This window comes from Gallus gallus, chromosome 2, assembly GCF_016699485.2.
Source record: "Gallus gallus isolate bGalGal1 chromosome 2, bGalGal1.mat.broiler.GRCg7b, whole genome shotgun sequence".
Taxonomy (NCBI): Eukaryota; Metazoa; Chordata; class Aves; order Galliformes; family Phasianidae; genus Gallus; species Gallus gallus.
In genome coordinates, this window is record NC_052533.1 from 4,721,612 (window position 1) to 4,746,547 (window position 24,936).

The window sequence follows — 24,936 nt, forward strand, 5'->3', positions numbered from 1 at the left end:
GACAAAGGGAGAAATGTGCTCAGAGTAGTTCAAAATTCCAGGAAGATACCTACTTGTCTTGTTTGAAGGGGCAAAGTCTTGCAGACACTCAGGGATCCCTCATTTCAGTTTAGGTGCTCTAAAAGTAACTGATGTTTGGTGGAAAGAAAATATCAGTGCAGTCCAGTTGTCTGTAGTGCAAAGCTTTTCCTTACAACCAAGATAACACGAGCTGCAGGCAGGTAACAGCAAAGAGCAGAAGAGAGCAAATACAAAAAACTCTCCTGTAAACAGATGATATTGTTCTAATTACATTTACGGACATCCTATTTTAATGCTGTCAGCGAACTCTGAATGCTGATGACAGTGATGTTCCACAAAGCAAATTACAGGTGAGTTACTTTTGTAACCGCAGATCTCCTGGGTCGTACTCTGAGCTCTCCATTGCTGGAGCTACTTGAATCTTTGGGATGTTAAGCTGTCCTTGCTCTGAGCATGCCTTGGACCAGAGACCTCCCCAGACTCTCCACTACTTAAATTGTTTGGTAGTTCCTTTTGTCTGCCTGAAGCATTCAGTTTTGTCTGCCAACAGATTGTTTCAGGCACGCTGCTGCACTTAGCAGAGAGCAAAGACCTTACTGTATAGCAGCCAGCCCACCTGCTTGGCCCTGGACAGTAATTCCCTGCACAAAAGAGCTCAGAACCAGCATGACATTAGTAAATAATTACATGTGGAGTGATTGTAACGAGTGGTCTTCCTGCAGTGGAATTCTGTGTTGGCAGGACAAAGAGAGCAGTCTTTGTCTTTACAATAGCAGTCTCTAAGAAGATGAGAACTACTTCAGGTGGATGATCTCAGTGGGGTTGGTTAACTCAAGCCTTAAGCAGATTATGCTGTAAGACTTCCACTTGGCACGAATGCTAAAAGTACACTTGCTGGGAGCTTTTTGATGTTTATTTACAACCTGGATGTAGTTGACTGTCAACTCCAGTAAGACAAGGGGTAAACTTTTCAAACTTGTCTGTCACAGGAAGGCATCATCACATTAAAGCAGGGCAGGCATTTGCTCTTAAACAATACTAACCCCTCTGGAGAGCTTCATGTTATTTCTTTAACTCAAATTGACTTCCGCAGCTAGGAATGCACTCAAGTCCTTCTTTCAGTGATGGAACCAATAACCCAATGTCTTTGTGAGGTAGACACTAGCACTGTTTAAAACACTCCCTATGTAGCCAGAGGACGTGAACCTGAAGCCAGATCCCTATCCCACACTTGACACTGTTGTTAGAAAGTGTTAGTGATGAGGAGCAGTTCATACCTTACAGTCTCTCCTTTTTCTTCTGTAAAGAAACTAATTTCATCCTGAAACACAGAGATGGGTCCAGCTATAACGGTTAATGTCTTCCCCCTCTCCATTTTAGGAGTGACACTGAATATGAAACAATCCTGACAGTTACTGGGATGCTGGGAGAGAAGCCTTGCAAGCTACAGATCAGGGGACAAGGAACATATGATGAGAAGTATGAAGACATGTACTGATTTAAGCAAGACAATGAGGGACAAATGTCAAGGTAAAAAATCAGCTGCAAAAATAGCATCAGCTGAGGCTGTACTTTCATTTATTTCAGCTGTTAAACATGGACTGAAATTTTAGCAGAATAAAAAGTTATGAGGAGCAAAAAAAACCCACTCATGGTACTTTGAAAAGTCACAATCCTATCCTGTGCTATGACTTGTATTGCTGTGATAAGCTTATCACTACCTGCAGAGCCAGGCTCTGCAAAATGATGTTTTAAATTGCAAACCAGCCATGGTTTAGGCCAAAGCAGTGCTGCATAGCAAAATACTCTGCAAATTACAGTTGAAACTACTGCTTTAAAAAGACTTTTGTATTGCCCTTTTTTTTTGAAGGGGAGGGTGGGGGGGGAACAGTTTGACATTAAAATTAGCAAGAATTAGGGAACAGGCCAGCATTCCTGGGCTGTTTTCTCAGCACCTTCCATGAATATGAGCAGAGCCACAGAGCCAACTTAACTTCCCATGGCCTCCTGTATGTTTCATCATGCTTGGGTACTGAGAAGAGCCCCTTCAGCTGATGGAAGGAGAAACCCTTCTGCCTTTTAATTCCTTCCTCCCCCATGGTTCCCATTTACTTAGACACCTCTTCAGATGGTTTTAGTATTACTTTAGCTAAAGGTCACTGAAATTCCCACTTCTGAGCTTTTCTACTCCCATTGAGTGAAGGGAGGAAGGGGTTGCAATCCACACTGGAAGAGAACAGAAGATGATATCTCCCTTCTGCCTGCTTTAAAGCAGAACTTACTTTGTACACAGGAAGTAACCTTAGTGTGCACAAAAGACCCTGAAGCTACTACTGCCTCTCTACCCCCCCTAAGTAATTCCATCTTTGAGCTCTAAATACATGTGAGGCTGTTGGGTGAGACTGGATGCAGGAACGGAATGTAAGAATATCAGACAGCTCCAGCCAGTCCTGACCTTCAAATAACAATCAAAATAAAAAGAATACAAACATACTGCAGGGACCAATTGTATTATTAAGTGCAAAAACAAGAGCCAGGACAAAGAACCTCAGTCTGTTAGAAATTTAAACTTTCTAACACGTCAAAGATGATTACTGCATTTCTTTTTCAGTCCATTAGCTGAGAATTTCAGTGATCTTTTTGTTCCCAAGAAAGAGAACAGATAATGTAAGGTTTTACATGATGAAATCAGTATTAGCACTGAAGAACTGAGACGTTGCTGAAGTTCATGCAGTGCTGAAATCTGCTTTATATAAAAAATAACTCACTAGGCCTAAACTTGTCTTCTAAGTTAGAGTCATAGAAGCTCACAGAAATATGTTGTAAAAGCTGGAATGGCTACTTTCAAACTCCTGGTTTCTATCCAATTCTTCAGCACCTTTGTATTCAGGCATCCCAACAGTCTGTTTGTACCTTGCTCCTGTGTAAATGACTTTCTGGCCCTTCCACTTTGCCCCACTGGAAGTCTGAGAGCAGCATGGCTGAAGATAAAATACACAAAGCTGAAGCACATCCTGCAGCATATGGAGGCTTTAAGACATTAGCCAAGCTGCGACAGATTGGGCAGGTGGAGTAGTTAGGTTATCAAGGAAATGTGAAGTCTTTGCCCTGCTTTCAAAACAAGCCTTGGCAGACCTCCTTCAAGATGGTGAATTCTTCAAGAAAACCCTAGGAAAGCCATTTCCTCTGCAATGACATTTTCATTTTGAGTAGTGGTTTTAGATTTGTCGTACAAAGAAAGGGTACAATGAACTACACTCTGATAATATTCACAGCAGAAAGGGATGAATTAGATGAGAAGTATTCATTAGTAATCATCAACGTAGGGCCTGTATTTGAACTCCAGCTGAACTCATTCCTTTTCTCACATTAGGTTGCTTCTCAGCTCTGAAGCAAGTGCTGGTTTTCATTCTCCCACTTGCACATCAGACCCGTATGATTTATTCTACTTTGCACTTTGTGCCTGAAATTTGTCGATCTAGTAACAAAACCCTGAATCCATTTGATTTCACAGTGCAAATCGTCTGCTAGTACTGGAGAAGGCAGAGAATGAACTGCGGTGTTGGGCTGTCAGTATGCTGGAGTTCAGTTCCCTGGATACTCAAATACTGCTGCAGCTCCCATGCCAGTTCCAATGCACATTGACACAACGCCATATGCTCTGAAAGAAAAGAACACAGGGAATTAGGATAAACATCAGGCTTGTACCACCTGGCAGGAAAAGAAATCCAATAACTTTCAGCTATCTGCTGCTCTCCAGTATCACCGTAAAATTCTAACTCCGTGTTCAAAGCTATCAAAGGGATGGGAAAAGGGCAAAACCTGAACCGATGCCATGCCTAAATTACCTTTAGATACATTTAAGGCCAATACTGTTGTTTGGTGCTCACCTTTTCCCTCTACGCTTCAATTCGTTGAGCAAAGTGACAACTTGACGAGCGCCAGTGCAGCCCAGTGGGTGCCCCAGTGCTATTGCTCCTCCCAGGGGGTTGACCTTCTCCATGGGAATGCCCAGCTTCTCAACACAGTACACAGCCTGTAAAGACAGGGGATTGTGTCACAGAGATGCTCTCACCTGTTAGTTCTCACCTCTCCAGCAACAGAGTGCTCAGAGGGCTGCAGAGCAGACTGGTCATCTCCTCCATACCCAAAGAGCTGGGCTGACAGTCCCAGGCAGGTCTAGGTGCTTCCAAAGATCTGTGTTCAAAATGAACTTAGCTCGATTATGTTTTCTTTGACTTAAAATCCACGCTGTTGTGTCAGCTGCTCTGAAAGGATTTTAGTATTAAGCAGTTAGGATTTAGAGGCCCGGCTTCAGCTAGACCCTGTTTTCCACTGGAAAGCAGGGAACTATGTTACAAAGCCAAAGCACAGGAAGCAAGCTAAACCTATCAACTTCATCTCAAACCGAGCCCACAGACTTTCAACAGGCAAGGCACACATTTGTGGAAGACAACAGTGAAGTTTCTTCATTTCATTAAGGATGCTCAAATTGCAACACACTGACATCACCCTGTAACAAATCACAGCCCTTGTGAAACAGCAACTTCCCAAGCTGATATAAGGATACAACCATAAGGTTCATACTCTTACTTGGTGGAGAGCTGTCTCATTTTTTTTAATCAGTCTTAAGCTATATAGACAATGCCCTGCTTATTGTTACTTAAAGAAAATGAAAGTAGTCTGTATGCGTTCTTAACATTTGGCCAGAGAAATACAATATGTGGAACAAGTTCAAATCTGAATTTTGAGACCAAAGTGAAAGATAATGTTTCTAAACAACATAATGACTCAAAGTGATGATGATCACTCACCTGGCTTGCAAAGGCTTCATTAATTTCGTATATATCGATGTCATTCAGAGTCAGACCTACAGTTCAGAAAAGTAAGGACTTTTAGAAGATATTTTTGCCTTATTCCCATCAAAGGGAATAACTCAAAATCGTCATTTATGAGTTCTACTTCTACTCCACTAACAGCAAAAGGAGACGACCCTGTCTCCCTGTGGGGTGTCTACATTCATATGCATGTTTATGTATAACAGTATCTGAAGACTGTAAAATATCATAGTCCTTGGTATCCTATCACTGAGTTTGAAAAGATTCCAATTACATTTGATTTCTTTGCACAGAGGTTAAAGATTGAATGGTATTTTGAGACAGAAAGATGACAGTACAGCCAAGCCTGTGACCACAGTGATGACAGGGAGATACAATAATCATGAGCTATTTAACCCTGTGAGCATGGTAAGAACCCTGAGGAAAGCCTGTCCCACTGGTCAGATGCCATAACTGTAAAGAAAACCAAATCACAAACAAGCAAACCACACACACACTCTAGGTATGCTAAGTGAAAAAAGCACTGGGTGAAAATAGCACTATGTGAACACTAAATCACGTGCCACATGTTAACAGTTCGTTGTGAGTGTGCAGGGATTTAACTCTGAGCTTCTCAAAAGTGAGCAAATGACAATTCCTACCTCAGAAGTTAATAGTATTATAATGATCCTAGGCAGGATCTCTTTCAAGAGAATGAAATGAATGTAAGCTGTTCCTCTGGCTGACAGCTGCTAGCAAAATCACCTCAGCTTTCACTCACATAGTCTGGCTTAACCCTGGGCTGAACACTGCGTGAGTGATGACCGGTTCCTTACCTGCCTTCTGCACAGCAACAGGGATGGCGTAGGCCGGCCCTATGCCCATCACGTCGGGGGGGACTCCAACCACAGCAAAGGACCTGAGCACCCCCAGGATGGGCAGTCCCAGCTGCATGGCTTTGGAGCGCTTTGCCAGCAGGACGGCAGCCGCCCCATCGCTGACCTGACTGGCGTTACCTGTTGGAAGAAATCTATGAGCACCTCCTCTGCCTGAGCACGCCGTATGGGAAAGCAGGCAAGCCAGGGGAACGACAGCAACTCAACAACAGAGCTGACCTGCTGTAGTGCTGCCATTCTCCTTGAAGGCAGGCTTCAGCTTTGCCAAACCTTCCAGGGTCGTAGAGGGCCTGACCCCTTCATCTTGGTGCACAGTGATTGTCTTTTGGTTGCCCTCGTTATCTAGAACAGTGGTCTTCACTGGAACAATCTCAGCTTTAAACAGTCCCATCTGCTGAGCTTTTGCTGCTCTGTTAAAAGAAAAGCACAGAAGGTTAAAATAACTTCTGAGCGAGATCCCCCTTCAATTTTAATTCATAAAATGTAAATATTTCATATTTCCAAATAAGGGGGAGTAGGAGCTGAAGGACAGCTCAGTAAGCTCCCAGGCATCCTGAGCCAAAGGCCAGAAAATTGCTCCTTCCTCAGGTGAGAGGTCAGGATCATGTTCACATACCCTTTTGTGCTATCAGTTCAATGTCAATGAGAACGCCTGGCATGCCAAGTTCCTTAGAAGCAGGGCCAGAATTTAAAGGTTAACTGGCCTGAGCAGTGGTTTCCTGGATTAGATAAATAATTGGACCAGGGAGATGCTCAAACAGAACTCTGAAAGTCAGATTAACTCTTTGATGCCACCAGCTTTAACGTCTCACCCACCACCACAAGGCCCAGGGACTCCAAGGGTCTGCTTACTTTGGCAACGGTTTAACCTAAGAGAAAGGTTATTGGATGCAGAATTGGGCTCACTTGAAGCCAAACACCTGCAGCACAGCGAAGCCACTCATATCAGCTCAGCAGTTCTCTACAAACAGCTGCTTTCAAATTATTTCCTCTTAGGAAAGATTCCTTCTGCTGTGGCACTCGTGTTCGGTTTAAAATGACACCAAGCCAAAGCCACTATGAAAATACTATGAAACCCCATGACAGCTGTATCCTTTAAGTTCTAATAAACACAGGTGCACTCAGTGCTTAAATTTATATGGCCAGTGATGCGTGTGCAAGAACACACACCTCCCAGTGCAGCTCTGGCCTCCTTAGCACACCACCCCAGACACGAGACTGTTGGACTTGATGATCTTAGTGGTCTTTCCTAATCCTAATGATCCCATGGCCTCATTTTGAAAGCCAAGATGAAGTCTGTACTTAACTAATTATGGGAGGAGCAATGTTTTGTTGTTGTTGGGTTTGTTTTTATCTGTTTTTCTATCTCTATGCCTTAACCAAAAGGTAAAAAAAGAAAAACAGAAGGCACTTACTTCTGTTGGGAAGCCAAGGCAAAGGCATCCTGCTTCTTTCGGGAAATTCCAAACTTCTCTGCCACATTTTCTGAGGTTATTCTGGGGAAAACAACATCAGCAAAATGAATCCAATGACACATCCAATGATGCTGCAGTTGGCTTCTGCCAAAACAACCCAAGCTACAGGCAGTGCCTTCGGTCTCGAAGCAAACTGCTGACTTCTCAACATGGAACTGCCTGGCACCTACCCCATAGGAATAAGGCAATCGCGAGCTTTGCTGTTTTCCATCATGCTGGAGCTGATATCACCAGGATTATTTCCACTTCTGAGGGACATTGTTTCCACACTAAACACAGGAAAGATTGGAAGTTACTACTGCTGCTTCTATTTCCAATGATTGTCCAATCGTGACTGATCAAAACTCAGTCACTCAACCGCATTCTTCCCTATCTCCCTACAGAAACACAACCAGTAAGTAAAAACTGTCCAAGGCAGAAGCTCTTCAAGCAACAATATATAATTAGCACAAAACAGATTAAATTGGTCCCTGTTTTGCTATATAATACAATATCAATAGTTAATTTCTCATGTTCTACAGCAAGGAAGGAACTGCTGACCATCTTAGCACTTCTGTCTTCAGATGTGATAAGAAACCTAACGTTCTACAACTGCCTGAAAGGAAGTGGTGGTGAAGTGGGGGTCAGCCTCCTCTCCCAGGTAACAGCAATAGGACAAGAGGGAGAGGCCTGAAGATATGCCAGGCAAGGTTCAGGTTGGATGTCAGGAAAATCTTACCCAAAAGAGTGGTCACACACTGGCACAGGCTGCCCCAGGGAAGTCACTACCCCCAGAGGTGTTCAAGAAACACAGAAATGTGGGACTTAGGGACATGGTTTAGTGGGCAATATTGGTGGTTGGTAGTGGATGGTTGGTCTAGATCATCTTAGAGGTCTTTTCCAACTTAATGATTCGGTGATTCTATGATAGCAAGGAAAAGGCCAGATACAGCTTAAAAAGCCATTAACAGAGTAACAACGTAAAGTATTAAGCAACCCATGAAAAAGAGACTTGTTCAAGTTGTGCCATTTGCATTTTGCAACACAGAATTTCAGACACAGATCCCAGAAGCTGCAGTTTTTGACCTACAAGTGAGCGAGCAGATTGAAAACACCCAATATTACCATCTAAATATAAAGCCACCACTTAGACTACCAAGCTCTTGTACAGCCAACCCAGATCATGAAGCCTAAGATGGGAAGAGAATTTGAATTCTACTCTGTGCCACATAAATACATTAAGAAAGAACAAGCCATGAAGAAAATATCCCTGGAAAACGAGAGATATCCTTGAGCAGAGGTTGGACCAGGTGACTTTTAGAGATCCATTCTCTGAAGGACAGCATCTCCTTCCTGGGAGGAACACAGATCTGCTTGGAAGGGATATCTAACTCCTCATACATGAGCAGAAGGACAGAGAACTACTTTCAGGAAGCCTATGCAAGTGCCATAAAAAGATATTCTTACCCACAGGCCATGCCAATGTCATATGACCCATTTCGGATGCCACCTGTAACAGCAGTGCACAAACACTCTTATTATCATCAGGAGCAAAAGCACTTTGAGTTTGGCTGTGGATTTGGAAAAGCTGACACATCCCCTACACCTGAGTGGCTGAATGGGGCACTCCCTCCATGCTCCTGGCTGCCATGTCAAGAGGTGGTGTGGCTGAAGACCAACCACAGCCTGACCTGTATCTAGCTGTAGATGTCCCTGATGGAACTGTGTAAGTCTCTTCATTGCAGGGGAGCTAGACTAGATGGCCTTTAAGGGTCCCTTCACTGCTTCCATGATACTATGGTGAGGTCAGGACTGACCCATCTAGATGTGGAATGTATGAATGTATGGCAGATCTCATCTTCAGGAGACCAAGTCACATCTGGAAGGGTAAACTCAGCCCCGCAGGGATATAACAGCATTCCATCAACAATCCACTGTTAAGTCCTAACAGCAGAAGACATTATGGCAGTTTTTACTGCTCGGAGAGACTGGAGGACAAGTCAACAGGATACACGAGCACTTACAGCCTCCAGCCCGAGGGCCCATAATACTCCACACACTTACCAGCTATATTGATAATGGCCTGTAATCCAGATGAGCACTGCCGGTTCACACTCGAGCAAGGCACCGTCTCTGGGATACCACTAGGACACAAGATAAAGACTGAGCACTGCGAAGCACACAACAAAGCAAACCCCTCAAGAGAACATTAGGCCACCTGATTAAACTTTAACCCTCACACTCAAGGCAGATCCCATTATGCATTTGCTGACCTATTTGGTCCCGCACCAAGCGAAAGCAAAGTTCATCGATGACTTCCAAACTTGATTTGCAAGCAGCTCTGTGCCAATTCCCCCAGGTTTACCTTCAGGAAGCGCTCTGTAAGCAGGTCCTGCTCCCCACACCTGCTCAGTCACTGCTGCTCCCTGCTGTGCTGATAGGTCAGCAATGTACACGTGCAAGGGAATGCCTCTCTGCACAGTGCTCTGCAAACGCTCGATAAAAGCCTGACTTGTGGGCAAAAGGTGATCTGCCTCATCGCAGCCTCTGACCCAGTGCTGCTCCATAGCCAAGACCCGAGAAGGAACCTCGATGAGGTGAGAGTTTACCTTAGGAACTGTGCAACTCTCGCAATCAAAGCGCCAGCTCCCGGCTGCAGCACGTTTCCTGGGTGCAAAGACATGGGCCCGGTCAGTGGTTGCACTGCCCTGCGAGGTGGAGGGATGCTGAAGGGATGCTAACATCACCCTGTCAGTGGTTGGGCGCCATAGGGCACCAGGACGGGGCCCAACCCCTCCATGGGACAGTCAAGATGTCCTGATTTTGTAACACTACACGTTCAGCCCTTTGTGGCCCCGCAGTACCCACCAGGCAGAGGCATCCCAAAAGCCATCCCCACCAGCAGCTCCGCAGCACCCATCGCTCACCAACACAGATATCTCCCAGCACCTCGGGCCGCAGGCGGACGTCCTGCAGGACAGCTGTCATGACGGCAGACAGCAGCTCATCGGGCGTGGTATCCTGCAAGCACACGGGATTAACACCACGCACTGAGCACTGCTAACTGCCCCGCCACCGCCTCCCCTCCTGAACTCGGAGAGCCGGAGCGTGAGGTGAGCCCGAATGCCGCGCCTCGCTCCAGCTGCGGGATCCCTGCCGTACCTTGAAGCCTCCTCGCTTGGCCCGGCCGATGGCCGTCCTCCGCCCGTGCACCACCACCACATCCTCGGGGCTGGAGGCCACGGCGCGGCTCCCGCACGGGACGGCCCTCACAGCGCCCGCTCCCGGGCCCGACAGGTGCCCCAGCACCGCCCGCACCCGCCGCGCCGCCCCGCCGCCCGGCTGTAGCGCCGCCATCTTGTCCGCCCGCACTGCCCCGCGCTGCCGTGATCCCGCCCCGCGCTCGTCCTCCCCCAGTGACGGGCTGCGCTGAGCCGCGCTGAGCCGCACTGAGCGTGGGCGGGCTCCGACCGCACCTCCAGTGGGTGTGCAGCTGACACAAAGCAAGGGGAAAGCGGCCCTCTGCCTGAGGGAGGGAGACCCTACAGAGGGATCTCTGCTGGGCTGCGGGCCGTTGTATGTGGTTGGGCACGGCCAAGTGCCGGGTCCTGCACGGCGGTCACAACAGCCTCATGTATCGCTGCGGGCTTGGGGGAGAGTGAAGGACGTGGGGTGGACACGAGGCAGCAGTGTGCCCAGGTGGCCAAGACTGCCAGCGGCATCCTGGTTGTGTCAGCAGGAGCTGTGAGGGGGCTGGAGCACAAGTGTGATGGGAGCAGCTGAGGGAGCTGGGGCTGTTCAGTGTGGTTAAGAGGAGGCTTGAAGAGACCTCAGTGCTGTCTACAACTGCCTGAGAGGAGGCTGTGGTGAGGTGAGGTCGGCCTCTGCTCCCAGGTAACAGCGATAGGATGAGAGGTGATGGCCTGAAGTTGTGCCAGGGGAGGTTCAGCTTGGATATTAGGCACAACTTCTTCTCAGAAAGAGAGGTGATGCAGTGGCACAGCTGCCCAGGGAGGTGGTGGCCACCGTCCCTGGAGGTGTTCCAGAACCACTGAGATGTGGCACTGAGGGACGTGGACATGGTGGGGATGGGCTGGGGTTGGACTTGGTGGTCTCAGTGCTCTTTTCCAACCTTAATGATGGCACAGCTCTCTGCCCCCACCCCCTGAAGCCCCCAGGCTCCCGCGAGGCACAGCCCCAACACAAAGCCACACAGAGCCAAGGGGTCCGAGCCGCACGGGTTCATTATTGGGGTACAGCCACCAGCCCCGGCTGCTCAGGGCGGTCACTCCAGGCTCCACAGGCCCCGTCACGCCCCGACACAGCTCTGCCTATGTACAGTGGTTGCCTATTGATAACTGGCCCAACAGAAGGAATTATACAGGTGTACAGGCTACACGGTATAGATGATATACAATATCACACTGGAGCCTTTTCCCGACGAAAGGAAAACGTTTCTCTACGCTACACGGTGACACCGCGCGGAGAGCTCTGACACGCTATGGCTGAAATAAAATATATATATATATATATAAAAGAAATTTACATGGCATAATATTACATTCTCTTTTCCTAGTTTGTACATCAGAACACTGCGAGGGTTTTAAAAAATTAAAAGGCAAAGGCACCTGAGGAGCGAGTCACACTCATGTGCATGTACACATGTACATGTGTACATACACACAGACACACTCACACACGTACATACACACATGAGCCAGGGGACCAGGCCTTCCAAAGGGGGCAGATTTCATAGAGTCGTGGCATCGTGCAATCATAGAAGGGTTGGAAGGGACATTAAAGCCCATCCAGTCCCCAGACATGGGCCTCCCCAGCACATCAGGCGGCCCAGGGCCCCATCCGACCAGGCCTTGAGCATCATCAGGGATGGGGCACCCACAGCTCTCAGGGCAGCTGTGCCAGGGCCTCAGCGCCCTCATCATGCAGAATTCCCCCATAATATCTAATCTAAATCTCCCCTCTTTAGTTTAAAACCATTCCCCCTTGTCCTATCAAGACTTGAGACATTCATTGGCTTCCAGGGACCCTGTACTTGCTCCCCCATAGGTTTTCCAGCAGACCAGTGTTGGTCAAAGAGACTGGAACCCAACTGTGGTTTAAACTTTCTCCTGCAGGGCTGATGCCACTCAGAGTGGTGGGCACCCAGCAGCTCCTCTCTGCCTAATTTTAGGGACTCCTCCTGCAGCTCCACACACACATACACACACGCACACACACACACACACACACACACACACACACGTCAACACGGCTGCTGCATAATTGTGCCCGACTCCATACTTTGTGCCGAGTCAAGCATCACTCCTTGATTGTAACCGCTTAAGGCACAGGTCAGTATTGAACGCCGCACCGCTGGAGATGCTGCCGCCTCCAGACGGGTTCCCTCCCCCTCGTGACACCTGGATCCCCCATCTCTGCAGTCCGAGGATCATCTCCTCTAGCCTGGCAGAAGCCTGGTGCGTTTCTCTGTGGGGAGCGGTGATGGTCACTGCGCGTCTGCTTCCTCCGCTGGTCCCGGGGTTGCTGGTAGGGGGACAGATGCAATCCAATGCACTTTTCCCAAGAGATAAGTGACACAGCCAGCGGGGACGCCCCGCAGCGCTGCTGATGGCAGGAGGTTGCTCACTCTGAGACTGACACAGATGGAATGTCCGGGAAATCTCTTGTTCTGCACTCCCGGTGGTGGCCACCATCCTCAGCCTCTGACGGTCCCGTGCTTGGCTTCAAAAACAAGGCAGCAGCCGCCAAGGTGGTGACGAGCAAGAAGGGACCTGTGGGGCCACCACCAGGACGGCCCAGTGCCGAGGTCTGAACGCAGAGTGCAAAAGGGCTGCAGGTCTGGCAGCCACCCACCCCCCCTCCCATCGGTACTTCCCAGCCGGGGCTCAGAGCCCGCAGTTGACGAAGGGGTGCCTCAGCAGGTCCTCAGCTGTCGGCCTTCGCTTCTCCTCCACAAAGATCTGCTTGAGGAAGTTGCGGCAGGAGCTGGAGACGCCGTCGGGGAGCTGAGGGTTGGTCGGCTGGGTGGCGATCTTAAAAATAGCTGCCATGGCTTCAAACTCTGCCCACGGCGGCTTCTCCGTTAGCATCTCCACCACGGTGCAGGCCACGCTCCTGCAACAACAGCGACAGGCAGGGGTGAGACAGCAGGCAGGGGGCTGGGGCAGCACTATGCACAGGGCTCACTGCTCCCAAAATGAGAGCAAACTCACACATCTCATCCTACAGCTGGTGGCTGACTTTGAGAGGCTGCACCAGATCCCACTGGGCCTCCAGGCTGCATTTAGCTAACCTAAAATCAGGGCAATCACAACTCAAAGGCTCTTCTGGCAAACTTTGTTATCAGCCTGTTTTTCAGACTTAAAACAGCAGCTACAGGGTGGAGCTGCATATAGCCCTAACATATCAGGCCTTCCAAAAGCAAGCTGTGGTTTTGAGTGCTCTCCTTTGGAGACCTTCAGCTACGACCCACTCCCTCTGAATATCTGCACAGTTGATCCTAACATTCAGCTCCCATTTTGATCCTCTGCATTGCTCTGTCTTCCACTTAGCTATGCCTGTTGTTCCTGCTACAGCTTCCCAAAAGCTTTGTTTAAGTGGTAGTGGTGGGGTTTGTAGTGTACTCCTTACCACACATCAGCTTTCCTTCCATAGCCTTCTCCACTGATAACCTCTGGGCTCATCCAGTATGGTGTTCCTGTGACAGATTTAATCCCAGTCCCAGACATGCAGATGGTCTGGATGCGTTTGCTGGCCCCAAAATCTCCAAGTTTCACATTTCCAGCAGAATCTCTCAAAATATTGGCACCTAGGGATGCAAAGCAACAACAAAAACCCCAAGAGATGAAGCAGCAAGCTAGCTGAGCAGCAACAGTGAGGACAGCAGGAAGGGCACAGGCAAAAAGCCGCACAAGAGAGAACCCAAAGGGCCTTGCTGGGGCTGCAATTCCTCTCTGCTAAGGCAGCTGTTGTCCAGCAGGACTGATTCCCACCGGCTCTCAGTCAGCAGGTTCCCCAAAAGTGACCAGTGAATGGGAGATGATGAATTATCCCCCCCATGCCACGACAGCAGAACAGAGTCTCAGATCCCTCCTATGGCCAGGGTCTCTCAATTCTTGGGTATGCTGCACCAGATTTTTAGAAGCGTAGAGATCTGATGGCTGCATAGACAGCTAACAGTAAGAATATTTAATGTGAGATCCCAGGCAGAAAGAGAACGAGAATTTGGTTTCAGCTGCTTGTGCAAGATTCTCATGGTTCAAACTGTTGAAGGCAAGAGGCAAAGCTGGGGCAAAAATACCTTAAACAACAGATCCCAGCACTGTATTTTGCACAAGAATGATTGGGCTGGAGGGACGCTGGGGTGAAGCAAGCATCAAGAAGTCTCCTGGCGTTATCTGCTCACCTTTTATGTCCCGGTGGACAATCATATTGCTGTGTAAGTAGAAGACTCCTTGCAGGATCTGCCTGGTATACTTCCGAGTGACGTTCTCAGTCAGAGCACCGTATGCTTTTAGCTGGTCCTTTATGGAGCCCTGTACAAGGAAACAACAAGCACCAGCCATGAAGACCAGCAGAACCAGGTGCATCAAGCCACAGTGACTTTGAAATTGCCTCACCACTACATTTCTCAGCTTGAAAAAAACACTCAGCTGTCGAAACAGTAAGATAAAAATTCACAATGTGCTGAACACAGCTAAGATTTGTCCCCAGTGTCCCACATTCCAATGGAAAAAGTCGTAGAGGCTCTGATGGCCAACAGCGCTACCCTCTGCCAACACAGAGCACAGATCTTTTTCTCCCTCTAGTGGCTAGACTCCACCAACAACTCATGGAGAAGGAAACGGGTTCCTCAGGGCCATGTCAGTCTTCTGTGAAGCCTTTCTCTGGCTGCTTACAGCAAAGATTACCCATCGCTATAAGGAGGGCAAACTCAAGGGAAACACGGTCAGACATTGTGTAAGTACCCTGCCTTGAGTTTCTGATCCAGGCATGCAGGATCCTACTGGTTTGATTTTACTGATGAAAAAGGGAAGGAAGCAGGGGTGCAGACATCCATCCTCTACAGGACATTGTCCCCTTGGTTTTAGCTGTATTTTCTGCCGACCTGGAAGTGGATTTCTCACTGTGTCAGAACTGGGCTCTAGGACAGACAAATCAGGAGCAAATCTGGGGCTCAGTACCAGTGGTCACACCTAAATCCACCTCCAGCATTCAGGCTGAGGCAGAAAGTGTGAAGGGAAACTCATCCTCACTTCTACCTGTCCTTCAGCACCGGAGCTGATCCAAGGCTGCCAAAGTCCTTCTCTTGTGGGGACAATAGGATGCTCTCGAAGTCACTCAGACTGTCTTGGCTCTTCAACATTCACCCATCTCTGCTGCTGCTCTGCCCAGCTGCTATTCTGGCTTTCTTTGGAGGCTGGCTATGATCTTGTGGACGGGCCTCTAATTTCCCTTTCATAGCATTGCTGAAGTAACCAGGGATGCTCTGAAATTACCCCTTCCTGCACTCTACAGAGTGTAGTCCCACACCCATAGCCCTATGGATTTTCTTATCCTAGTACCCCCCACCCTGACTGGGGGCCATCAAACACGACACTGAAGAATGGGAAATGGGGTCTTCAAGGCTTGTGGTCAAATAGACCTTTCTGTTTTCCACGCATGCATTTTAAAAACCAGGTGCATGGGGCAGAGCACAACATAAAATACACTCAGCTACCCAACAGCAGTGACTGTAGGAATGCCAGGCTAATGGCACACTCAAGCTTCACCCCCTCAAGAGTTTACCAAGGTAGCTGTGTATCATCAGAAACCCAGCCAGAAACAGAGATGCTGACCTGCAAGGTTTGGGAACTCAATCTATTCCCACTGTCATTGGAAAGGAAAGCTCTGAGCTGCTTTTGTGAAATAAGCCGTCACTGTGGCACTGAAGTCAATCTGTATTTGGTCAGAGCTCTGGTTTATCACAAGAAAAACAAACATTCAACTTCCAGCCTTGCTGGACACTGCCCCAGCATCCAATGTTGGTTTCCTGGCTGCTAACAAACACCAGCATGTTGAAGAATAAGCAGCAAGGGTACTGCTGAAGCTCTGGGGCTTTACTCTTCTGGGTCCAAACCTCGTTTTAAAGCCTGAAAGTGAGATGCCAGCGCCCAGGGAGAGACAGAGGACGGCTCTTGGAAGGTGCTCAAACACATGGAAGTCCACGTGATCGCTCACGTTCAAGATGTGCTAGGAGGGCTTGTAGCACATCTACAAACTACTAAAATCCTTTGTGACCAGATGACTTCATAGTTCCTTCTGACCTTACAAACAAGGCCTGTATAAACAAGGGTTTATTCTCCCACAGTCTGGGGAATGAATCCAGCTGGACAGGCGGGACTTTGGAGAGCAGATCCTCCAGCAATGTAAACAGCAACACTGGTTTATACCAGCCAATGGCTTTGTCTACATGGCTGGTGTAACCTGCATGCTTGCAAAGAGAGATGTTCAACTAATCTTCATGCATTCTAGAGCCCGTGCTCAGACTCCCTCAGAGCTTCCTGATCTTCGATTTCCCTACGGCTGTTTAATCCATTGTCAGCAGAAACACAAATGTAATCCACTCCTGCTCAGCTGGATAATGCTACCAACACAAGGTTCTGTTCTAAACAGGAGAAGACTTACAAGCAAATAACACTGTTTATAACACACACGTGCTGAAAGCGATAAATAATTGGTGACAGCTGTGGGTGGACAGTTGTACTAATAACTTGTCCTGCAGGGATTTGTAATAAATGCTTAAGGATGGGCTCAGGCCACAGTGTTTGGAACCAGATCTGGAGCACATCCCACATTCACCAAGTTCAGATTTCACACTGTGAACACACCCAGCTCCAGGATTCAAACCAGAGACCTGCCTTCAGGGCTTTAGATTTGACCCATCACAAGTTGAGGGGGCTCGACCATGACGTCTGACTCGATCTACGCTTCAAGTCCTAGGGATGCTGAGATGCACTGTTTTCGTTTGCTTTACCAGATACAGTAATGCAGCTCAGCCGTTAAATTTAACTCCAGATCCAAATGTCACCCAACTCAAGGCAGTCCAGATCTGTTCTCTGTAGCTCAGGACAATCTTTAGCACTGCGCTCACCCCTGGCATGTATTCAACAAAGATCGACAGCTTCCTCTCCTCCGGATCCCGCAGACACCCGTAGTACTGCACTATCCTGTCATGACGGAGCGTCTTCAGCAGCTGAATCTCACACTCTAAGGCATTCACCTCCTGCAACAAAACAGACAGGCTCCATGGGGAAAGGGAACAGGTCTGCAACAGGAGCACTACCCAAACATTGCTCAGAACTCAACACTTTTCATGGAACATATGAAGCTTCCTAATCAGGCAACAGCCATTTAAGGCTCAGAAATGAGTGTTGCCCTGAAGAGCTGGCAGAGAGATGGATGGGAGACGCAAGCACATGGCTGAGAGAGGTGCACTCATTTAACTGCTCTCAAGGAGTTTTTGTGGGAAGGTGTGAACAAAGCCAGCAACAAACTAACACAGCACCCCAAGAGGGAAGAAGGTGAGTGGAGCAAAAAGGCTAAAACAAAGCAGACAGATCTCTGAGAGAGGGTATCTGGGACAGCAAGCCAACGTGAGATAGTCTCTCTGTCTCACAGAGAGGCAGAGAAAGTGACTGGTGCCACATGCTATCAGGGATCACTCCAAAGATAGCAAACCCAACACAGTGTGCACACATTGCCTTCCATCAGTGTCACAGACTCCCATGCCACCTCCACCCCCATCCTCCAGCCACAATCCTGCAACGTGCTACAAAACACAGTGCTGCCCTCATACTCACCTTACTCGTCTCCTGACTGTCAGGATCAAATGGCACCTGCTTCACCGACAGCTCACGGCCAGTGTCAGCATCATAGCAGAGATAAACTTCCCCAAAAGCTCCTCTTCCAAGCAGCTTCCCCAGCCTCCAGTTCACAGGTGCCTGCAGGGCTACAGTAGAGAGGAGAGGACTGAGAAAAGAACACAGCAGGGAGACTTCAGCATCAGGGTCCATTTATCAGGTCTGCAATGTTCTCAATAGGGCAGCTGTACCATCATCCTTGTAAGACAAGGAAGGGGCGGCCTCCAGACCCATTTGTTCCCATGTCCCAAATCTCCTGGAAGATTCTGCTGTGTGAGCACAGTAAGAGGAAAATGCACAAGCAATTTTCTGCAACTCGGCCAGTTACGAAAAACAGCTGACCCTGCAGGCACTCTACTCAAGGCCAAGGTAAGGTACAGTGATAAACACTCCATCTTCCCCACTGAAAAGCAAGGCAGTACAACATGCCTCTTGCTGAGGATGGCGTGAGAGTGCATTCATAGAATCATAGAATGGCCTGGGTTGAAAAGGACCACAATGATCATCCAGTTTCAACCCCCTGCTATGTGCAGGGTCGCCAACTACCAGACCAGGCTGCCCAGAGCCACATCCAGCCTGGTTAATCTCACATAAGGTCAGCTCAGCTGATGCCCAATAACTAATTAGGTCTCAATTTGTGTTGAGACTGAAATGCATTGAGACCTCAGACACTAACAGCTTTGGTTCACTTACAGTTCCGAGCTTTGGTAGGGGAGGTGCTGAAGACCTGCAGACCCTTTTCACAATTGTTCCACCATTTAGGCCTGTACTCTTCATACTGCAAGGTGCTGAGCTTGCTGTCCCCATTAAAGCTCTTGGTCCGGCTGGAAGGGACGAGCTGGAAAAGGTTTTCCTGTGGGAAGTAACTCCTGGGGAAAGTCCTCCGGCCTGCAGGAGAAAAGGGGGAAAGCTACAGCAAAAATACTCACACCAATGTGGATCTGCCTATTGCCACCTCCTCACATTGCTGCTCAGGTGATGCACCTCTTCAAACTAAAAAAGACCAGTTTAATGAAACTGAAGCTGTGAACCCTGTGAACACTTCTAATTTGATTTAAGAGCTGTTAGCAGCAGCCAGGATTGCATACAACACACAATGTTTCCAGAGAGGTTTGCAACAGTTTGATTACGTAAGGTTTTGTGAGTTCTTCATCACAATTAAACTCTGATCAGACAGAGATTTATGCTTCAAATTATCCCAGCCATCCCCTAAGACCACAAGACAAATGGTCACACAGGTAGTGCCAGATCTTGTGATAACTGCTTGCACAAGGATAGCTTTAATGGTTTTTAATGGATTTTGGTGGGTTTTGGTGTTTTTTGGTTTTTTTTTTCCATGGGAATTTGACCTGTATTAGGTTTTGTTTCCCACCACTTGCAGTCTCACACAATGAAAGGAGGGGCAGCAGTGAGGTGATGGAGTGGATCCCAAAGCTCAGAGCTCGTCAGCTTCAAACAGCCACGAGCAGACACTGCTACCCTGCATTTGCCAGGAGAAACCCTATGTAAAGTAACAAAGCAGCATCCTCAGAAGCAATCAGTTTAGGGAAACAGAAAGGTTGGTATCGCCAGCAATGAGAAAAGCTGTTCACCCATGTGGCTGAGTTAACACACCAGGCATAAGCACAAGAAATGCTGAGCACTGACTTCAGTATATGCTGTAGACGCTCAGCACTTCCTAAGAACATACCACAAGCTCTTCACCTTTTAGAATACACAGACAAATCCTAAATTACTCCGTCCTCCTTTTATTAGAGGCATTCTCTATTCTCCCTCCTAAATCTCTCCAGCCCCAGGCACTGTTACAAGCATCCTGCACTTCCCATCCCTACAGAGATCCTGGACTGAGCACCTCCCTCTCCAGCCCTCCATCATTTTCTTACCATCGCTGTAGTCCTTGCGACTCTGGGAGAGGTGATACTGCCTTGGGAAGGTCCCCCCCTTCCCAAACCTCTCACAGATTGGGATGTCAAAATCTGGCAGGAGGAAAGAACAGACGTTTCTTAGATCAGCTCACACCAAATGCCCAGAGTGTTTCATACAGGAAAGCTTTTGGGTCTTCACGCTGAATTGTGGGGATGCACAAGGTAACAAAATGTTCACTTGCAGAGCCAGGCATTCCCCACAGCTCACTGAGACCTGTCCACAGTCACACAGTGCAAGTGGAAAATAAGGGCCAGACACTCCAGTCCTGGTCCCCATAAAGGAACTGAGCTTAACCACTGACTTTATGGACTCTGGCCCACACTGTTCCAATACGAGGCAGGGGATTAACATAGAACGTCTGGTTTCCAAGACAGAGTGCTACATGTCTCATTTGCACATGGAAAACATAAAAGTGAGTGTGGAAACAGAACTGCCAGGCAGAGTCAGACCCAACACCAAAACCTCTGCTCTGTATCAGCTGCTTATAGAGAAATGCAGGTATCCAGCATTCGGGCAGGTATCCCTGCCTGCTATTTCTTCTCAGATGTGACTCAAAGATGGAGATCAATTTATACCCTCCACGTTTTCATCCTTACTTGGGCTTATTTAGTACATATAGAAAGTAAAATAGCACTGCAGTATAGATTAGACACGAGACTATAAGAGATGGATGGGCATGCAAGGTAAGAATGTATTTTTTAATTTTAATTAAAAAACAGCATCGTGAGAAGGCACTGCTGGTAGCACTGAATAACCTGAGATGAAAATATCTGTCATTTCCCCCCATCTTTCACCTCCTGTTTTTCCTCCCTACAACTGGAATGACACAGCCGTGCTGATGGTTTATTTGTCTTAGCCTGGGGCCAGCAGCTGCTCCTGGGAGAGCAGACCTGGCCTCGGCCTCCTGCAGCATTATTTCCCCATGACAGCAGCACATAATGGCTGAAATATGGTCAGCAAGAAGAGCAGCAAGGACGGGTCAAGAGGTTCTCAGCGAGCCACGTGTGAGCAACAACGCCGAGTGACATCTCAAAGCACAGTGCCTCCCACACCACCGGGGTGTATAAAACTTTGGCAATGCAGACAGACTGCTTCATCTCTACAGCTCAGTCTCGAAATGCTGCCCCTGGCCAGCAATGTGTCAGTGTGCTGAGGCTGACCGCCATTTGTTCCTTCCACACAGTGAAAGCCATGAGAACGTTACAGTTTCCATGACTGAACCAGGTGGATGTTTGCTGGGGGTTAAGCAGTAGCCTATGATCCTTGCAAGTTACCCAATGCAGTGTTACAGATTCTGCCTCTTATGAATCCAAGTGGAAGAGGTGTAACTCCCTAGAGGGCCTGGGCCTCGGTTTGCTGTGTATTAAGTAAGTATCATGACTTCAGAAGCAACAGGTGATGCCACGAGGCTGTTTCCAGCTTCTCAGCACCTCCCAGCTGTCTCCAAAATCAAGAGTAAGACCCACTCAACACCCTCCTTCAACACAGAGCTCATCTTTGGTCTTGCAGTAGCTTTATTTCCTTACAGCTGTTGACTTCAGGGGCTTGACTACACAGTTTAGGCAGTTGTTGCTGTAAAATGATTACTGAATGAGTCCTAAAAGTCCTTCAGGGCTACCACTACTGCAGAGCCAACAAGAGTTGGCAATGGCAAGGAGAGCCCTGTCCGTGTCTGATGCTCTGGGTCTTCTGCTTTGACAGAACGTTCATGTTTAATCATTGCTGGGTCATTTCTGAAGTGTAACCTAAGCAGCAGAGATGATTTGCTTGATTGTTTTTAGTTACTTTTTGTGCAGTAGCATCTCTTTTTCTCAACCACCTGCTTTCAACAAACCCAAACCTCCAACCATGCTTACCCATGCAATCAAGACCGTCTTTGGGATGACTCTTCCTTCCAGGAACAGGGGTTTGTGTAAAGGGAGGGCTGCATGGGGAAAAAATATATATATATTGTATTATATCAGAAGGGCTGTGAAATGGGTTAAGAAGCAATTACCTGCAGAAAGCCCAGGCTACACAGCACGGTGCACTGATCACTGGTCAGCCCTGCCCACCAAACTGAGTTCTCATCCTCAGTCTTCACAAGACTGAAGACTTTCTTACACCTACACGCCAGATGGCACAGAAGGAAAGCTGCACATTTCTCCTGCCTCAATGAGAAGTACTCATTTGTGCGAACATTGCTCATTTGCTGTGGATGAGTGGTTTTCCATAGTATTTGATTCACGCAGGTCTCCTCTGTTCTGTACCATCATCCCCCAATGCAAGCATCCCCCCTCATGCAAGCAAATCCACACTGCCACTGTGCACACACGTTCTGTGAGCACACCAGGAGGGGGAGAGCAGGCTCACTGATCCCAGGCGAGTTCTTCAAATGGTATTAAGCAAATGATATTGGGAAAACACTGCATGAGGATGGAATAGAGAAGGCGCTGGGCAACCTGATCTACTGCTTGATTTTGTGGTTGGCAACCCTGCCCATGGTTGGAATGATTATCTTTGAGGTTGCTTCCCACTCAAGCCATTCTATGACTCTATGATATGATCTCAGTCGTCTTGACTTCATTCCAGATCCTGTGAGGGCCACGGAGCTGACCTGGACAGGTTGCTTTTCCACTCTGCCTTCTTTCCTCTTAATAAATGGACCTAGTAGTAGAAACTTGCTTTGCAAAGCGCAGTGAAATCTATCTGTGCCAAATGTGATCACAGCAGAATTGCTACAAGGAGGAGGCATTAACTGTGCTCTCTCTTAGTGTCAGGCTGGTCGCTGTGCCTGGTGACTAGCTCTGCCCTCTGGAGGCTGATGCCATCTCCCACAGTTAGCTGCAAGGACTCAGCTATGCTTTTTCCAGAATCACAGAATCACAGCACATCCTGAATTGGAAGGAACCCAAAGGGATCATCAGGTCTATCTCCTGATTCCAAACAAGGCAACATGTGCTAAATATTCACACTTACTCCTTTTCCTATCTTTGAAGAATATAGCCCTCCTCATGCCCTTTCCAGCTCTCTAGACCCAATGGTTGAAGACAGCTATGCACACGAGACCCTCTTGCCAACATGCCTAACGCTCTTCTCTCAGTTCACAAAGAAGCATTACAACCAAGCTGTGCTTCTGTTGTGCTGTAGCAAAGCCTATGCAAAAACCAAAGCTGGGGCACAGAGGCTGGGAACACAAAGAAATCAGATTCGATGCATCCGTAACAATGAGCAAATACATCAGAGGAAAATATTAAAAGCCACAAAAAGGAAATGGACCTTAATGCTGAGACAGATCCAAAGTGCACGGAGTCACAAACCCAAAGCACGCCACACAATCAAATCAACACAACGCAGACCTGCTGGAACACAGCCTTGGTGCTGCATGGCAAAAGCAATGGAAAAAAAAAAAAAAAAAAAGGAAGAAAATAAAATAAAAGAAAACCTTTGATGTGGATTTAAAAAAAAAAGTATGCATTGCTTCCCAAAAGGACACTGTGTCTTATATACAGCCTGCCATGCACAGCAGCAAATGTACAGTCGCTGTGCACGTGTGAGCTTGGACCAGCCATGCTAAGTATTGAACTGCCGCCTGCCTCAGTACAATGTGTCCCAGTTGCTTCCTGCAGAGAAGCTAAACTTAGCCACTGCTCGTCTGGTGTCCTCAGTGCCTTGACTGACAAATCTGTGGCTGCTGGCAGCACCCAGGGGCTGCCAAACGTATGAGCAGTCAATAGAGCAGACAGCATGCCCAGAGAGGGGCAGAGAGAGGATAACGCAGTATTGACCCAGTGACTGCAGAAAGGCAGAGGGGTAAAAGGGGGATCTGGCTGAGGCACAAAGAGGCAGGCTGTCTGCAAATCCCCAGCTACTCTGTCCAGCTAGGATTACTGCACTTTAAATCATAACTTAGCACCTGTGAGCATGGTGCTATGCAACTCACCTGTCCACAGACCTGTCCAGCGACTGGCAGCTCCCAGACATCGACCCATCGGGGCTGATGAAAGCTTCAAGCATCTGACAAGGAAGAAAAAGGAAAACCAATAACGTAACAGACAAGAATATAACTCTTCAAGTTCCACTACTAATAAACATCTGCAGGATACAGATCAACTTTCCCCCCTGAAGCCAGCTGATTTTCACCAGCTGATCCTGGCCCCACAAGAGTAGACATGCAGACTAACAGAAGCTTTCTTTGCATAAGAAGTTCATCTCTGCTGCTTCCTTTGGATTACTGGTATCAATTATATTTCATAGAGTCATAGCATCACTTGAGTTGGAAGGGACCCTGAAAGGTCATCTGGTCCAACCCCCCTGCAGTGAACAGGGACACCCACAGCTCCATCAGGTGCTCAGAGCCCCATCCAGCCTGACCTTGGGTGTCTCCAGGGATGGGGCACCACCACCTCTCTGGGCAACCTGTGCCAGTGTCTCACTGCCCTTATCATAAAAACCTTTTCCTTATATCCAGGCTAAATCTCCCCTCTTCTAGTTTGAAACCATCTGTCTTTGTCCTACTTGCTAGCAGGGAAGCTGAGGTAGAGCTAATAAGCACCCTGATGTTCAAAACATGTTGAGAAATCAATGAGAGCCAAAGTGCTCAACGTATTTGTAAGGAAAAAGAAAGATGAAAAAGCAAATTGGGATACAAACAGTGTGTCCAAGGCTGAGTGGACGTTGTGCACACAGCCAGGACCGTGGCCATGGACTCCTGCCTCCCCCCGGCGTATGAGACCAGCCTCCCCCTCTGGTGATAAGCAAAGCATCATCAGGGCTGTTGGCTGGAGGAACCAGCTTGGCTCTCACTAGCTCAGTGAGTCAAAAGCTACATTTGTGTTGCTTCCTGGATGAGACATTGTACTGGATGGGGTTATTTATAGCTGGCTAGTAACAATAGAGGTTTTGTGTTGAGTGGTAAACC

At 47.9% G+C, this 24,936-nt stretch overlaps 3 protein-coding genes across 11 annotated transcripts in view; 1 reads left to right on the forward strand and 2 right to left on the reverse strand.

Annotated features, from left to right (window-relative positions):
* Positions 1 to 1,862, forward strand: part of DLEC1 (deleted in lung and esophageal cancer 1) — a 36,865-nt gene extending 35,003 nt beyond the window's left edge. For both annotated transcript variants that reach the window (XM_003640674.6, XM_040695552.2), the window contains one exon: positions 1,402 to 1,862. In XM_003640674.6, the coding sequence (XP_003640722.3) occupies positions 1,402 to 1,519 (118 nt within the window). In that variant the 3' untranslated portion in view covers positions 1,520 to 1,862. The remainder of the gene's footprint in view (positions 1 to 1,401) is intronic.
* On the reverse strand, positions 1,583 to 10,571 carry ACAA1 (acetyl-CoA acyltransferase 1). 2 transcript variants are annotated; one of them, NM_001197288.2, is made up of 12 exons: positions 10,351 to 10,571; positions 10,116 to 10,209; positions 9,798 to 9,855; positions 9,253 to 9,332; positions 8,656 to 8,698; positions 7,380 to 7,478; positions 7,150 to 7,230; positions 5,954 to 6,144; positions 5,675 to 5,854; positions 4,836 to 4,891; positions 3,912 to 4,057; positions 1,583 to 3,682 (listed from the first exon to the last, which is right to left on the reverse strand). In NM_001197288.2, the coding sequence occupies exons 1-12, from the start codon at positions 10,543 to 10,545 to the stop codon at positions 3,607 to 3,609; spliced, it is 1,299 nt and encodes a 432-aa protein (NP_001184217.1). In that variant the 5' UTR covers positions 10,546 to 10,571; the 3' UTR covers positions 1,583 to 3,606. The 2 variants fall into 2 exon arrangements, with proteins under 2 accessions (NP_001184217.1, XP_046782496.1); XM_046926540.1 differs by lacking the exon at positions 7,380 to 7,478.
* An 843-nt stretch (positions 10,572 to 11,414) lies between these two features.
* Positions 11,415 to 24,936, reverse strand: part of LOC420419 (mitogen-activated protein kinase kinase kinase 3-like) — a 68,262-nt gene continuing 54,740 nt past the window's right edge. For all 7 annotated transcript variants that reach the window (XM_015281099.4, NM_001079726.2, XM_046921373.1 and 4 more), the window contains 9 exons: positions 23,959 to 24,032; positions 21,893 to 21,960; positions 19,994 to 20,086; positions 18,804 to 18,998; positions 18,051 to 18,199; positions 17,342 to 17,473; positions 14,615 to 14,744; positions 13,840 to 14,017; positions 11,415 to 13,323 (listed from right to left, as the gene is read on the reverse strand). In XM_015281099.4, coding sequence (XP_015136585.1) covers positions 13,095 to 13,323; positions 13,840 to 14,017; positions 14,615 to 14,744; positions 17,342 to 17,473; positions 18,051 to 18,199; positions 18,804 to 18,998; positions 19,994 to 20,086; positions 21,893 to 21,960; positions 23,959 to 24,032 — 1,248 coding nt within the window. In that variant the 3' untranslated portion in view covers positions 11,415 to 13,094. The remainder of the gene's footprint in view (positions 13,324 to 13,839; positions 14,018 to 14,614; positions 14,745 to 17,341; positions 17,474 to 18,050; positions 18,200 to 18,803; positions 18,999 to 19,993; positions 20,087 to 21,892; positions 21,961 to 23,958; positions 24,033 to 24,936) is intronic.